The sequence below is a fragment of the Amaranthus tricolor genome, chromosome 5, assembly GCF_026212465.1.
Source record: "Amaranthus tricolor cultivar Red isolate AtriRed21 chromosome 5, ASM2621246v1, whole genome shotgun sequence".
NCBI classification, from domain to species: Eukaryota; Viridiplantae; Streptophyta; class Magnoliopsida; order Caryophyllales; family Amaranthaceae; genus Amaranthus; species Amaranthus tricolor.
In genome coordinates this window covers 10,290,233-10,307,616 of record NC_080051.1, presented here as the reverse complement: position 1 = coordinate 10,307,616, position 17,384 = coordinate 10,290,233, and the positions used below count along the sequence as shown (strand labels likewise).

The following is a 17,384-nucleotide window of genomic DNA, read 5'->3' as shown; positions in this document are numbered from 1 at the left end:
TCTCTCCCAAATCAAACAACCTTTGATCACCCAAATGCAACAACTTCAAGCTCAATAGATGTTGTTTGAGTCTGAACTTGCTCAGATGGCCTATCCACTTCCACCGTTGTTATTTCTATCTTCAAACTAACCCATCCACCCAACCTACATCACCTAATACCCCAAACTCTAAACCTAACCATCATACTTGCAAAGCAATCTTCCTTAGATAGGAGACTTAATACACCGCTCTTATTGTGGCTCCTAAGGTTGATTTTGGGGAGCGTTCTTCCATGAGTCATGATCTTCAGGTGGAAATTGAGCATAGAGATGATCTTGAGGGGAGAGAAGAGAAGAAGGTTGATGAGGAGGTAAGAAGAAGAATGTTGAGGTTGGAGAGAAGAAAGATGAAGAAGGAAGTGAGACGAAAAAGTTGTATGAAGAAAAGTGGAAGAGAATTTGAGAGCAAGGGAAACTTGAGCATCAACATGCTCCATCGCTACCTTTTCCATACAAGCAGTGAAGAAGAAATTGCAAGAAAAGTTTCTTAAGTTCTTAGAGCATATGCGGCAACTCGAGATAAAAATCCCATTCTTGGAGGCCATGAAACAAATGCCTCAATATGCCATGTATTTGATGACTCTCTTGGGGAACAAAAAGAAACTTGAGAGCGAAGTGGTCAATGTCGGAGCAAGTAAGTGCTATCATCCAAGGCACATAGGCTAAAACAGAGAAGGCTAGAGGGCCTTTTGTGCTTCCATTGATCCTTAGAACGTTGGAAGCTAAAAGGAGCACTCGCTGACCTTGGCACTTCTTTAAGCCTCATGCCGATGAATATTGCCAAACAATTTCCCTTCGAGCTTAAGCCATCCAAGAAAATCATCCAACTTGCCGACCGTAGCATAAAAATGTCATGTGTGGAGTTTGAGGATCTACCTATCCAAGTGGGAAACTTTGTAGTCCCATGTGACTTTGTTGTGCTTGACATGGCGTAAGATCCTTATATTCCCCTCATCTAGGGGAGAGACTCTCTAAAGACTCTAGATGCCTTGATCGACTGCGAGTCAGAGATTATCACTATAAGGGTAGCGCAGGAGAAAGTCGTTTTTGCATTTGCTGATGAGAAGGTTGAGGGGTGTGATGTCTTTGTTGCCCTAGTGTTTGATGATGAGTTTGATGATGGTGAGAAAAAGATGAAGAATGTTTGTACTGATGTTACGAAGGAGGATGTTTTTGTGAAGAATGATGATTGTAATGATGCTGAGGGCACTATCAAGCAAGCCTGCAAAAAAAAGAGGGGTAGAAAAAGAAGAAAAACAAAAAAGAGAAAGATTGCTCCACCTTGGCTTGGGGAACCCTACATTATAGCCCACCTCCAGATAACTCTGGTTCCGATTTGCTTACCTCCATCACTGCTGCTCGGTGGAGAGTTTTGGGTCACCACGGTGGAGGCGATGGAGATGCTAGAAGTGAGTCCACTCCCACAGTTGGTATGGTTTCTTTGTTTTCTTTTTCTGTCTGAGCTGGTGGTTAGCTGTATCGAACTTATCGACGTTAAACAAAAGTAATTGCGGGCATGTTAAGAATATTCTAGGAAAAAATCACCTAAATTTGTATTATCAATGTTTAATCAAAAGTTGGTATTATTGTTAAAAGATAAGCAATAGTCTCGATGCAAGGATTATTTATATCAACTTCTCATAATTTTTAATTATCTACAATTAAAAATATTGAGAATTAAATAAATACATTGAATAGAGCGTATAAAGTAAATACATTTTTTGTGAATGGTAAATAAAAAAGAGTATTTTATTTCAATTTTCACACAAAACTAGCTGAAACTTTGGGTTGATACCACGGCTCGACGGCTATAGGCCACAAAACACCAATATATACATTGATATTACCAACAGAAACCTCAATATCTTCTTCAGTCTTCATCAATGGCTATGAGTACAAAGCTGATATTCCGTCCATACATGGCCTACACAACAACCATCCGATGTCGTTCACAACAAATCCTACTTTCAGGTAAACCAAATATTGCATTTTCCCACTGCCCATCTTCTCAAAAAACCATCTCGCATCTTCCAACTTTGCTCAACTTTTCTAGGCTTTCACCCTTAATTTCTTCAAAAACTCTTCAATTTAAGAACAATCATAGGTTTAGTACTACAACTGGTGCTTCGTCTCCTCATCATGTTAATGACCCTGGTTCCATTGACTCTTCTCTGATGCAATCTATGGAAAACAAGGTTCTTTTTAGTTTATTTTTTATCGCTTAATCTCTTGTAATTCTATATGTTAAACTGTTTATGTTTGAAATAAGATGATTAATTTGAGGTGGATTTTGTTTTAATTTGTGTTAATTGCAAAGTTTTGGTTTTTTTTTTTTTGATTGGAGCAAATATTTATATTTCTTTCGTCATTGAACAATATGCATTCCTTATTCGTATAAATTGGCAAATGATTTTGCTACCGAATGTTCTATGGGTAGGTTGCTTATATCCCATTGAACCAAACCCTGCCCAAGTGATAAAGCTTGAATCTTTATTGATGATTTTGTCAAAGAGTACCATTAACGGTTACCGTCCAAATTTCCATTAGTAAATCGAGATTTAAAAAAAAAGAATTCTTATTCTTTCTATGGAAGCTTTATGGTAGGATAACGCTCTCTCCGCTGCAATAATCAGTAACAGCGGCCATTACAGGACTGCCATCCATGGCTTCTTCCACAATTTTTCTTCACAGCTCTCCTCCCACTTTCCTATCCAATTTTCAGGTGCAGTCATGTCTAACTATTATATCTTATACCAAACTAACAATCCCATTAATCTTTTCACAAAATGTTGTATAATTTACAGTGAAAAGAAGCCATTTATCTAACAATTGACACATTGAGTGCTGCACATTTGCAGTTTAAACAAAAACAAATCAACCAGAAAGTGGAATTCTGGAAATTCATTGAAACCCATCAAAGCAACTTTGGTTGAGACTTCTTCACTTCCGCTTTTTTAACCTCCCAAAGTCGATGAATCTCCTTCTATGGTAAGCAATTTGTTGTATGAAACGACTGGGCTTAATTTGTTGAAGTATTTGGATACCTGTCAGATTGTCGACCTCTTTAATGGGGTTTGCTTAGATTGTCAAACTTCTCTTAAATCCCATCTTATCTCCATAATGGTAAACAATAAACATTTTTTTTTGGTTAAATCTTGGTTGACTAACGAGAAATTTGGACCGTAACCGTTAATAGGTACTCTTTGACAACAAAAATAAATTATCTAGGTAGTTTTTCACAAAAGTAAGCTTTTTCTAGGTATTTTCTAACAATTTTTCCTATTTTTTATGTATGCTTATTTTGATGTTGGACGAAATACTTCTATGGGGAAAGGATATCATAGATGCCGTGGGATTTATGGGGTTTAAGGGAAAATGGGTTTTGTTGTGGGTTTCACTTTTAGATGATACCTGACGGAAAATAATGTAATCTCTCTTTATGCGTATGGATGAGGAAATTCAGAAGAAACTAGATTTTTATTTTGATGGATGGAAAAAGATAGAATTTTTGCTTTGATAGTTAAGAATTGCGTGTGGTTTATTTGTAGCATGGATGGCTAATTTTGTGAGAAGATTTATTTTGTGGGACGAAAGAGGCGTGTGATTTGGTGAGGGCTATTATAACAATCTTAGAGTAATCGTGATGCGAAATTCACCACAGAATGCAACCACTCCAAGAATACAATATGAGAATTGCTTAAATTCTAATTACCATGGATGAAAAATTTGTTTCGGTGGTTAATTTGGAAAATCTTAAGTCAATACAGATTGCGTTTCTATATGACAACAGCCAACGAGACACATAAGTTCTTTACTGCTGGGTTTTCATAATTCGCGTATCTTGTTATTATATCGACATTGGTAATTAACCCGGATGAATGAGGAGTGTCAAACATGACTCCTATTTTTGGTCATGTTGGTTAAGCAAGGGATTCTGATAAGTGATATAAGGATCTTTAAGCATTTTGATGTTCTTAGGCGGGAGCCATTTGACATTGGGTAATAGTATATTGCTGTACTGTTGTTACTTTTGTATAAAAAATTCTAATAATGTTTTAGCTTGGTGTTTGTCAATTCGTATTGTTGCTACTGTATTCAAATATCTGTTGTTTGACGTTGTAGTTTTTCTCTTTATGTGAATTTGTGCTTGAACAGATTAGAGATGAGCTCAATGCTGAATCTGTAGCTGTAAAAGATGCTTATGGTGATGGCCGACATGTTAGGTAAATTACATTGGCTTGTTTTCATATAGTTTCATGAGGTATTATCAGTGTGATTATTGAAGGCAACTGGACACATCTTACTTTTAGATACATGCCATAGGCAATAGGGAAGAGTGTGTAAATGTACATTGCTCATCTCATTCCTCGAAGTTCTGTGATGGGGTGTTTTACCTACTAGCTTTGTTATATATAGACATTTCTAATGGCTAGTGTACTTGTCTTGTAATTCCGAGATTTCTTTTTTATTTCCACTTAAAAATCCCAAGTCCCAACTCCCACATTAGAAAAATAAGAAAGAGTGGACAACATATAAGTGATCCAACTTCAAATTAGAATGAGAACACATGTAGAAAGGCCTTTTAAGATATTTGAGATAATACATGAATATTAGCAAGCTTGTCTGCCCCCAAATTTTTACTTCCTTTGTCTTTTAGTAGTTGCAATATGCCTCCCAGATTCCTCTCATGCAAGAGGTTTTTGGGAGGAAAGTTGCAATTTAAAAAAAATTAAAAAAGAAAAGTTGCTATAAGCATCGAATGCACCTTCTTTTGTATCCCAGTTATCCATATTACAATCAAAACCATCCGTTGTATTTTAATATCGTTATTCAAGTCATCGAGGCACAATTTAACAATGATTTGATAATCTATAGCTGCAATTTTCTCTCCCTGTTGAACCATACAAGAGAAGCAATATTCATGGCCTAACCATTACTGCAGCACAATTTTTCTGGCTTTTCAACAAAGTATCCATTCTTGCTCGAAGTTGCACTTTTTTGGTAACTATCAATTTTAGTACATTTCATCAGTGATCACACAGTAGATTATGTTTATAAAAATCTCTACTTGTAGATTCTTGTATTCTTCAACAGGCCTAATTATGGATCTATAGGAATACTTTCCAGCATAAATATTCACTTGGTCCTAACCTATTCTTCCAGGGTGTACATGGGTTTGTTTTGGGGAGTAGGGGAGGCGAAGGGCGAGGGGAGGGGGCATTAACTGACAATCCAAGGGTCATTATTACAACATTTTATTATTCCAATGTTGTATAGTGCCTCATTGCCTCCCATCCAGATGGGGTTTAGGAGGTTGGATGTGCACTACCTTACCCTTATTAGTGATAACAATGAAGTTGTTTTCAGTAGCCTAGTCATTCAATATAGGGTAAGGTATATGATATCTTCTTGATTTGCTCTTGTGGAATTAAAATTACCTTTCTATGTGATTTTTTTTATACCAGATCTCAACCATCTTTGGGATAGTTTAGTTTTGTGAATTTTCAATTACACTTTCAGGAGAGAGTGGTTTCTTCTGTTCGCTCTCATTGCATAGATTGCACTACGCTTAGTTCATCCCCTTTTCCCCTCTAAATCAGGGAGTGGGGTATGTCTCCTATTAGCTTTAACATGTTTGGATGTCTCCAACGAAATCCATATTTAATTTTTTAACAATGTTTCTGTATAAGTTTTCAATGAGTAGTTATACTTGTACCTACTTTACCGTTAAAAAACAAAGAGTTGCACCCACTTGGAACTTTCTTTTAGACACTTGCACATGACTACATGTGTGTGGAGCAAAAAGAAGTCCGCATCGCATTGTATTGACTGTGTTTTAAAGTTTTCAAAAAAAACCAAACCAATATTTCCTGCACTATTAAGCTGTAAAGAAAACCACGTTTTGGGCCATTTGAGGGATATCTTATGCTTTCGTTCAATATTTGGCGTTACGATAACCGCATTACTTTGTAATATCTTCACTGTATATATGTGCTATGGTGTGGAGTATGGACACTTCATCCTTCGTATTCGACTAAAAAAGATGAGTATTACTCGTAAGTAGATATCAACACGTGTCTGACACAACTTTTAGCTAGTAAGCTATGATTTTGTTTCTAGGCGATTTCGTTTTAACAACCTTCGAAGTTCGAACAATAAGCGTATTCCTCAACAATAAGCTATCCTTGTGTTGTGCAGTCATGCGAACCACTATTCCTCTAGTCTTGAGGAATTTGTAATAAAATCTCTAACAGTTGAGCTTTTGCATCAAAACAAGTGATTTAAACATGTTTTTTTTTAGCTTTTCATTCCTAGTTCCTTCTTCAAAAAATAGGTTTTAAGGTTCCTGTTACTCAGATCTGTGACTTTTGTATTTAGCAGAGACAGCAGCCTCACAAAAAAATCCCATCACGCCCTCAACTTTAATAACCAAAAAAAAGCATTTCCCTTTGATCCTCTTGCCAGTGTCAATCCATTTGCGAACTTTCTTTTCTAATCTTCATTTTGCTTGATAGAGGAGGACTTACGAATGGGCCTGAGGTAATGTATTTAAAGAAGATTTGCACTCAATACTCAATGTCAGCTTCAATTTCTTTCATCAAAATATTTCTGTTTGTTAGAAAACCCGCAACATTTTTAATCAAAATATCCCGCTTACCACATTATAAAATCTCTATAAACAGGTTAGTCGTCAAAATGTACTGCTACTGCCTGATGTACTATACAAGTTATAAAAACACAAATAATGATGTTGCTCTATGTCTTCAAGTTTCTCTTTCTGGTGAACTAAGACAGACAATTTTACTTTGCTTACATTTAAACTAAGTAGCCATTTTGCTTATGTTTCATTTCCTCGGAAGCTTCCTGATATTCTCTTCATAAAATCTCTGTATATGTAATTTTTCCATCAGCTTGACGTCGAATGTTTAGTGATACTTTTGGAGGCGTATTTTCCTGCTCCAAATACTCAGCTAGTCCCAACGTTCGTTTCCCACATGTGATTACAAATACTTTGTCCAATTTTGTGCATCATTTTTTGGGGGATGAGGTTCGATATGGGTGGAAACTCAGTTTTAGGCAGTCAAGGCTCACGATTCAACTTGTTTACTTTTGAAGTTTGAAGTTTTAGAAGTTAAGATCAAACTGTGATTCCAAAATTCTTGCTAATCATTCAAAAAAAAAAAAAAAAGGATCAGGCTTTTGTGCTGTTTCATATTGAGTTCTTAAATTTTAAGTAGCTGTCAAATAATAATCTCTATATCAAGGGAGACTGAAAGTAGATTCTTGAGTTCATGAACGGATTCTTCAATCCACTCTCATGGATGGATTAGAGCTTTTCCCTGTCGAGTGCTGATATCTTTCGGGTGGTAGGACTTTTACGTATTTTAGGAAGCCTATGCATTGTGCATGTTCTTTAACGAAGTTTGTTTTCAAATCTATTTTTTTTAACACAAAATGCCTTATCCTTGGCAGCATCGACGTTGTATCCTCGGCATTTGACGGACAATCAGCAGTGAATAGGCAGAGAATGGTGTACAAAGTTATATGGGAAGAACTTCAGACCACTGTGCATGCAGTTGACCAGATGGTTACTAGAACACCAACTGAAGCTGCTGGTGGTGGGAGCAACTGAGACCGTCACAGTATTTACAACTATTGTAACTCCCTAAACCTTATGTATCTAAGGCACTCAATGTGTTGTTGGATCTTCTTTAAAATGTTCTAATCATATTTGGAGTTATCAAATTCATAATTTGTACCCTTCATATAATCTTCATCGCTTTTCTCAAGCTTCTGCTTTGATGTCTTACATTTGCCAAAAATATTCTTGATTTATGCAAATTCACAACACTGGTAATGTACTCATTATTATTATTAAAATTGCTATTCTAACATTTCTTATGATTCTACAATCCAACAGTTAGTGAGTGATCTGGATCATACATAGGATCATAATGTTGGTAGGATTGTGCAATATCCTAATTGGAATTGATTTCTTAGAGTTAGGATCATAACACAATCTAACTGTCTGTTCAAACTTACTAAGTCTCAATTATTAGCTAGTCTCCTAAGAGACTGTCTCTTATATAAATGGCTCTTCCGCCTAACCCACTAATATTTTACAATTTTAAAAAAATAAAGAAAAACTAAAAAACAAATGTGCTTTATATAGCTTGTTTTAATCAATTTGGAGTTAGTGTTTTGATTTGTTAAGTTGTTTTAACATGTTAAGTTTGTAACCTATTGAAGATAGTATTTTAATCTATTGAAGTTGGTATGTTTACCCATTGAAATTGGTATTTTAACCCGTTAAAGTTTGTTAAAATACCAACTTTAAAATATCAAATTTCAACAGGTTAACATATCAACTTCATCAGGTTAAAACACTGATTTTAATAGGTTAAGATACCAATTTTAACATGTAAAAAACCAACTTAAATAAGTCAAAATATCAACTTAAGCAACATAAAAACACCAATTTAAACAGGTTAAAATAAACTTCTACAGGTTCAAATACCAACTTCAATAGGTTAACAACTAAACAGGTTAAAACATAACTCTAAATATAATAAAATACCAACTTTAATAAGTTAAAACACCAACTCGAATATGTTAAAATACCAACTTCTATAGGTTAAAATACCAACTTCAATATTTATAAATACCAACTTAGTAAGTTAAAATACCAACTTAAATAAAATAGCAACTTATGCAACATAAAACACCAATTTAAACAAGTTAAAATACCAACTTCAATATGTTAAAATACCAACTTTATTAGATTAACAACTTAACATATTAAAATACCAACATCAAATAGATTAAAATACTAATTTTAATAGGTTAGAATATCAACTTGAATAGGTTAAAATACTCACTTTAATAGGTTAAAACACCAACTTTAAATATATTACTACACGTTATTAAAGAACACATTCGTTTTTAAATTTATCTTTTTTTCTAATAACATATTGGGCTGACACAAATGAACGCATCCCTCAAAGAGACTGTCTTTTTCAATGATTTGTGTAATCACAATTTAAAACAAAAAAAATTCTTTGTGTCGATAGAGTTTTAAATTAATTATTGAAAAATTTCCATTTCACTCTTAAAAAAGAAGTCACAAAAATTTGAATTCTCAAATTTAAAATGAATTATAATTGAGTAATAAATATAATAATCAAATTGTACTTATTTGTAGGATCATACAATTAAATCGTTTATAATCCAACCCCTTTAAACAAGCTCAAGTAGGATCAATTTTGATTTTTGACAACTTTGATTATACTTTATTCTCCAATTTTTTTAAATGGCTATCCTTTTCCCTTTTATATAAAAGCATTTTGAAAGAATTGCAGTTGTTAAAGAAAACAAAAGATAGTATATTGTTTATTGTTCAAAAAGTTATCTCTTCCTACTCCACACAAGCTCGACGAAGCTTATTATGGTTTGTGCTCCTTGGTTCATATGGCACACAGGCTTTTCCATTTGATTTTCTCCCCGTGTTTGGCAGAAATTTATCCATTTCAAATCAATATGCAACATGGAGTATTTTTGTTACGATTACTATCTTGTTAGATTTGATGACTCAGTAATCCCAAATTGTATTTATTAGTAAAATAGAAGGTTTAGAGATATGACATTGTTTATTGGTGATTGTTGATTGTAAGTGGATCTACAAATACAAAAAAAATACCGGGTGTTGAGGAAGCAAGGTGTAAAGCTAGGCTTGTTACTTGTGGTTTTAGCCAAGTTTTGGGTATATTGACTACATTGAAATCTTATCTCCGATTGTAACAAAACTTCTATTTATACTCTTTTTTCTCTTGTTGCTTTGAATGATTATGAGTTGGAACAATTAGATATTAAAACCGTATTCTTGCATGGTAAGTTAGAAGGACAGATTTACATGAGGCAACTGGATGGTTATATTGTTGAAGGTAAAGAGGATCATGTATGTTTATTAAAAAAAAATCTTTGTACAGTCTTAAGCAATCACATAGGCAATGGTAAAGACGGTTTGATAAATGTATCATTGAGAGTGGATTTTTAAGAAGTGAATATGATAGTTTTGTCTACTTGAAAGAAGTATGTGGTGGTTCTTTATTGTATCTTTTGCTTTATGTTAATGATATGTTTGTGATAGCAAAAGACATGGTTGGGGTGAAGAGGGTGAAGGATATGTTGAAGGGAGAATTTGAGATGAAGGACTTAGGGACAACAAAGAAGATTCTCAGCATGGAAATCATTAGAGACCGGGTAAGACAAAGTTTGTATTTGTCCAAAGAAAAGTACATTGAGACACTCTTGGAGATATTTCATAGGAGTGATGCTAGCCCGTCTTTACTCCTTTAGTATTACAAACAAAGTTATCAAAGATGGATTGTCCTAGGTCTAAAGAGGATAATGAGTACACGACATCAGTTCCATACTTAAATGCGGTGAGGAGCATAATGTATGCTATAGTTTATACTAGACCAGGCATTGATGAAGCCGTTAGTGTAGTAAGTAGATATATGGAGAATTCGAGGAAGACTCATTGACTTGCGGTCAAGTGGATCATAATGTATTTGTGTGTTACCTCTAAGACATGTGTTGAGTATGGAATAAACATGATGGGTTACAAGGTTTTGTAGATTCTAATTTTGGTGGAGATATTGATGAGAGGAAGTCAACTTTGGAATATTTATTTGTCTTAGAGGGTCCACTATAAGTTGGAGATCTAGTTTGTAAGGGGTAATAGCCTATTCAACTACTGTGGTCGAGTACGTGGCAATAACAGAAGGGTTTAAAGAAGCTCAAAGGCTAGGAGGTTTTGTTGGTGTACTTAAGGTGGAAAAGTGTGTACCTACTTTTTTTTTGTGATAGCCAAAGTGCTATTAATTAATTTGGCTAGACATCAAAATTATTATTATAAGAGGACAAAAAACATTAAGATAAAGTTTTACTATATTTGAGACGCCATTGAAAAGGACAAGATGATCTTGGATAATGACAATCTGGTGGATATGTTGAAAAAGTCTCTAACTACATCAAAGTTTGAGCATTGCTAAAATTTGATTGGGTGTTATTGAAGCATGTTGGGCATATCTCCCTTTGTGGGGGATGCACCTTCTAGGAGGTGGGTACATCCTTGTTTGGATGGATATTCTTTGATACATTTTTTTGGAGTGTATATACTTTCTTGTGAAGATGATTGATTGATTGTGTTTTGGCGAGATTGAGTTTATTTTGTCAGTGTGGAGAATTATTAGATATGGCGACTCAAGATTCCTAAAGTGTATGTATTGATGATATATAAGGTTTCTAGGTATGGCATGGTTTATTAGTGCATTTGAAGATTTGGTGAAACAGTGTGATGATCGCTTGACATATGGCTCAATCTTGCCAAGCTACTTGACTTGGTCGAGCAAGAAATCAAAAGCTATCTCATTCTGATTTCACGCTCAATCTCACTTAAGTTGCTCGACCCGATCGAGTGAACCTGTCAAACATTCTGTTTTAAACGCGGGCTGTTGTATTGCTCAAATGTCTTATTTTATTGGTTCCTCTTATTCCAAAGCATTTTTAAGACTTTTATATATATATATATATATATATATATATATATATATATATATATATATATATATATACATATATATATATATATATATATATACATATATATATATATATATATACATATATATATATATATATATACATATATATATATATATATATACATATATATATATATATATATACATATATATATATATATATACATATATATATATATATACATATATATATATATATATATATATATATATATATATACATATATATATATATATATATATATATATACATATATATATATATATACATATATATATATATATATACATATATATATATATATACATATATATATATATATGAAAAATTATAAGAAACTACCTGATCAATACCCTTTTTTAAAAAATACGTTATGTAAAAATTTTTGCAAAAAACTACCTTATATAATACATTTCTTTACAAAACACTACCTTATAACGGTTTTTACCCTTTAACCGTTTAATTTAACCGTTGACCGTCACGTGATTCTATAAACCCAATCTTTTTCATTTCAGCGTTTTTAATGGCGGAATTACCAGGACCGTTCACCATTGCCTGATTGTTCAGTTTCTCAATCGAATTACCATGACCGTCGCCAATCCCTCTTCAGGTTTAGGGTTCTCTCCCCCTTTCAATTTCATCTCATTTAGTTAACTATCCATTTTCAACCTATTTAATTCAACATTTTTGTTACTTTTGGTTTTCATGATCATTGATCTGTGTTGTTTAACTCGAAATCGCAACACCCAGATGAACAATTTCTTTGAATTTTAATTTCTGGAATTTTGTGCTGCCTTTTTTGAGATTTGTACAGAATTTTGATGCTCAAAAACTGTAATGTGATTGCAGGTTCTATGAAGGGTGATGATGGAAAACTGAGATTGGGTTTGCCGCCATTAACAACTATTCTTTATCATTTTGGTACAAGTGGGATTTCTGTTGCCTTGGCTACTGCTGCTACTCACGTGAAATGAAGAAGAAAATTGGGTTTATAAAATCTCGTGACTGTCACGTGACGGTCAACGGTTAAAGGGTAAAAATATAAGGTAGTTTTTTGCAAAAAATTTTACATAAGGTAGTTTTTCACAAAAAGATATAGATTAGATAGTTTTTTATAATTTTACTATATATATATATATATATATGTACACACATAAATGAGTATGTAAGATCACATTGATCAATCAATCAATAATATTCATTCAATTGTTTTAGGTTGAGTTTTATAGTCTAATAACAAATTATTATTAGGATATTTCTCCTCCTTTCAAAATTGTGTGTTGTTCTTTGTTTTCCAATTTTCTGTTTTATAATCTTTGTAGAGTATCTTCTTTGTTCTTTTCAATTCAACTCTAACATATCCATTCTTTTGAAGTTTTTCCATTTAAGAAAACAATTCTCACCATAGGAATAGAGAAGCAAACTGAAAGAGACTGATGAGTATTTGTCGAATTGAATCCAACAAAATTGTGTGTTAGCAAATTCAAGAACCATATAAATTCGATGTTAGCAATTTCAATTGCAGCCAAAGCTGACCTATTGTTTGAACAGAGTACTGACTATTGCTTTGTAAGATAGCTGCACCAGTTCGACACACACAAGCAATCAAGTAGAGCTTAAACCCAAGTCGTATACAGCTATAAAAGGCATTAACACACTGCCAATCCACAGTTTCCCTTCCTTCTCCTCAACTTCACTCACAGCTTTCACAACTTTCCCGGGGCGATCTTCCAAGATCTGTAGGATCTTACCGTCTGGGCTATACTTGAGAATGACTCCATGTGGCCAGCCTCCAATAAACACCATGAACTGATACTTGGATTTGATTGGGAGCTTAAGCAAGAAATCGCGCAGCTTTGGGCGCAATGCCAATAAGTGGTTTGCCCAGCTTCGCCGACAGTGCAACGCCACCCAGAATTCCCCATTTTGGTTGGTCCTAATGTTGTCAGGAAATCCTGGCAGAATTGCAAATAGTTCTGAGGTTCCGGCTTTTTCTCCTTTGAGCCAATATCTGGTTAGCCTGTTTGCCAATACAAACAGACAATTGGGGTGACATCAGTAAATGATTCATGCAACGAAACTCTGGTTAAGTTGATTGGTAAGCATGAAACACAGGCATTCAAATACTAGAGAAAGTTCTACACCTGCCGATAGCACCTTCACAAAAGAGAAGGAACGAACCATCTTTGCTCAGCGTGATACCATTTGGGAATTGGATGTCATTCACAAGAACGCTAGTCTTTTTTGTGATTGGATCATACTTCAACACCCTTCCGCCCCCCTCTCCTGAGAAAACCAACTGCATGAAATGCCTGAAAACGATTATGTCAGTGTACAACTCGTCAACTACTCAAGCCACAAACAATAATTCATACATGATTGATTAGCAAATTGGCCCATATACTATTATGTAAATAAGTTTTTCCAGAAATTCAACATATTTGAGATGTTGCAGAAAAAGTAAAGGCCGTTGAGCTATATGGGGTAGAAAACAGGACGCCAAAAATCAGATTTGGTTAAACGCATTAGGTATCAAACATCTGAGATTAGTCAGGCTAATTTCCCAACTATTAGAGGGAAAGTGATGAAATTTTTACAAGACTTCGACTGCAGTTTTCTCATAAATGATATTTATACATCTTAATCGAAAAAATAGGATTATTTGCTGAAGAACAAGCGAAAGCTACTGTCACCATAACCAAGAAGGGGCAGAAAGTTGTCAACTGACCTTCTTTGGTACTGAGAGCTACTATCCGTAAAATATACATTTCCATCATCATCAATATCCAAGTCATTTGTAAAGGTTAAAGGCACTCCTTCTGCTTCAGTCGTAAGTGACGTGGCCACGCCTCCTTCTGGACCTACCTTCATCAATCCAAAATACGCATCTGCAATGTATAGATCCCCAGTCTTTTTGTTGAATCTAAGGCCTAATGGCCTACCACATATATGCTCATTCTTTATGTAATCTAATGGATTTGGCTGTGGATCACATACTGTTCTGCATACCAAAACAGTAATTGAGAAAATTTTGCGAGCACAACAGAGTCATCAATGTTCAAAATCAAACCGGAAGGAAAAATTCCAGGATATACATATGCCAAACGGTAATAATGTTGGATATTCCTATTTCATTTCATTACAATTTAAATAGTTGGCATCAGAAATTCTGCTCACTCAGTAATTCAAAGAAGTTGAAAGATAACAAAATTTCTGCCCAATCCACACGATACGAGATCAACTACATGAACTAAAAAACCATATAGTTGAAAATCAATTTGATGAATAGTATAACTCTTGCAAAAGACACGCTGCAATCAACTGGAATTTGGAGCACACTTTTACAAACTACTATTACACTAACCAAAGAGTCCCATCTAAATTATAATTGATGATTGATCAACTAACTTAAATAAATGAAATTTATTAGCACAGAGTAATGTCCTGACACCTGACTCCTGCACAACACAAGTGTATGGTAATAAACTCCTGCACGCGGTTAAAGATTTCTTTGATGGTGTGTGAGCTCTTCTTTCTTCCCTATATAAAAGAGTTAACAAAAAAATATACTCCCTCCTCTTCCTCTTCACTTTAGCAGTCCCATTTGACTTTTTACGGATTTTAAGAAAAGTCAAAAGTAGGACCCTAAGAATAGGAAAGAGAGTGTTATTATGGGTTATTTAATGTAAGAGAGGAAAATTAGTATGAATATTGGAAGGTATAATTGAAAATAAGATACATAAAAGTCAAAAACTCATACTAAAAATAGAAATAGGACAATTAAAATAACTTGACCATAAAAAAAAATACATAAGCCGAATAGGAAGAAATTAAATTTATTAATAAAATATTAATAAGGCCTAAAATAAAAGTTTTTCATACGGTCTAAAATAAATTTTTTCAAGACGGCTGTCTACGACCATATCATATTTTAGCAGTTTTATTACATTGAAATATTGAATGAATAAATTAAGTTTAAGTGATTTTTAAAATAAAAACTCCACCGTACCCCATTCATGATTGATGTTTAATGTTTAAAACTGAAAACACATGGGGATGAACAAACAAGTAAAAAAGAAGAAAGTGGGTCACCGATTAGAAGAAGTGACAGCAAATTGAGTCCACTTAGAGCCATCCCAGAAAAGAATTCTTCCGTCAGCAACACCAGTATACGGGCCACGACCAAGTGGGTCAAAAGCAAGGCTTTCGGGTCCTTGGATTTGACCCAATAGTATAATATCCGATTTCTGAAGTAGATTAAACGGGTCTTTGTTAGTTGGTATTAAATTGGTATCAGGCAACTTAACTTCATAGGAGACAAAGTTTGGAAACCCGGAGAGTGAACTGTGGCTAAACGGGTCAATCGCGCAGTAGATTGCGAATGCTACTAGTAACCAACCTACTACTGTTTTCAACTGCATTTTTTGGGTGGAAGAAGAAGATGGTTTATTGATTTTATGCAAAATATTTGATGAAAATATATGATTTTGAGATTGTAAAAATTTGTTGATAGTTGGAGTTGTTCAAGAATCAAGAGTGGTAGGTAAGAAGCACAAAACGCATGAAATTGGATTAGTACAAATTATGCCATCTGAAGTGAGAATTTGTTGGTGCTGGTATGCTTCTATTCAAATTTAACACGTGTAATTTCGCAGACCCTATTCTAATACTCTCCCCAATTCCAGCCATTGTTACATTTAATTAAGGAAAAATTACAAAAGAAAAAACTATCTATTGGCCTTTTAGGTTTTGATGATAACTATACTATTTTAGAGATTGTGTGCAGGTCGATATCCAATCTTGATAAAGATCGTTGATAAAACCTAAAACTTGGTATCAGACATGGAAAAACATGTTTAAGCTTGCGGATTTAAGTTTAAGCTTCTAATTCCATAAAAACATGGAAAAACATTTAAAATTATCAAACAACAACACCCCCATCTTGTTATCTCTAACCATTTCTACAATTGGTATTAGAGCCATGTTCATCGTTTGATAAGGAAACCTTAAGAGTGAAATCCTGGTATTTTAGAGATGATGAATATGAATGAACGATTGGAAAAGGGGTACTCTACTCAAAGGCCGCCTATGTTCGGTGGTAAGTTCTACACATACTGGAAAAATAGAATGGAAATCTTCATCAAAGCCGAAACTTATCAGGTGTGAAGAGTTATCGAAATTAGAGATTTTGAGGTAACTACTACAAACTCCAAAAATAAAATCATTCCAAAACCTATATAACCAAATATGAAAAAGAAGATTTTCAAAAAATGGAGATGAACGCTCTTGCAATTAAACTACTTCACTCTGGTTTTGGATCAAATGAACATAACCGTAATATGGGTTGCGAATCCGCCAAGCAGATTTGGGATCTGCTGGAAGTTACCCACGAGGGTACTAGTGAAGTAAAGCACTCCAAGATAGACTTGCTAATGTCTAAATATAAATGGTTTGTTATGGAACCTAGAGAAAGCATCCAAGAGATGTTTACCAGGTTCACCAATATCACAAATGAACTTGTCTCTCTTAACTTGTCTCTCTTGGAAGACACATTCCCACTAATGAATATGTTAGGAAAATTCTATGTAGTCTCCCTCAAGATGAACGCTCGAGAGCCAAATTCATAGTCATCCAGGAATCAAAAGATTTCACAAAATTCAATATGGATTAGTTGGCTGGTTCCCTTATGACTCAGGAACTACATATGGGAACAATTGACAGTTCCAGAAACAATTGAC

The 17,384-nt window shown here is 34.2% G+C and overlaps 2 protein-coding genes across 2 annotated transcripts; one reads left to right on the top strand and one right to left on the bottom strand.

The window, feature by feature from the left end:
- The first annotated feature begins 1,837 nt into the window (after window positions 1–1,837).
- LOC130813334 (protein BOLA4, chloroplastic/mitochondrial) lies at window positions 1,838–7,816 on the top strand. The gene is made up of 3 exons (XM_057679150.1): window positions 1,838–2,234; window positions 4,195–4,262; window positions 7,513–7,816. The coding sequence occupies exons 1-3, from the start codon at window positions 1,923–1,925 to the stop codon at window positions 7,670–7,672; spliced, it is 540 nt and encodes a 179-aa protein (XP_057535133.1). The 5' UTR covers window positions 1,838–1,922; the 3' UTR covers window positions 7,673–7,816.
- A 5,304-nt stretch (window positions 7,817–13,120) lies between these two features.
- On the bottom strand, window positions 13,121–16,341 carry LOC130813694 (protein STRICTOSIDINE SYNTHASE-LIKE 3-like). Its single transcript, XM_057679539.1, has 4 exons — window positions 15,739–16,341; window positions 14,375–14,647; window positions 13,791–13,958; window positions 13,121–13,666 (listed from the first exon to the last, which is right to left on the bottom strand). Exons 1-4 carry the CDS (start codon window positions 16,065–16,067, stop codon window positions 13,252–13,254), a joined length of 1,185 nt encoding a protein of 394 aa, XP_057535522.1. The 5' UTR covers window positions 16,068–16,341; the 3' UTR covers window positions 13,121–13,251.
- Between the last annotated feature and the right edge of the window lie 1,043 nt (window positions 16,342–17,384).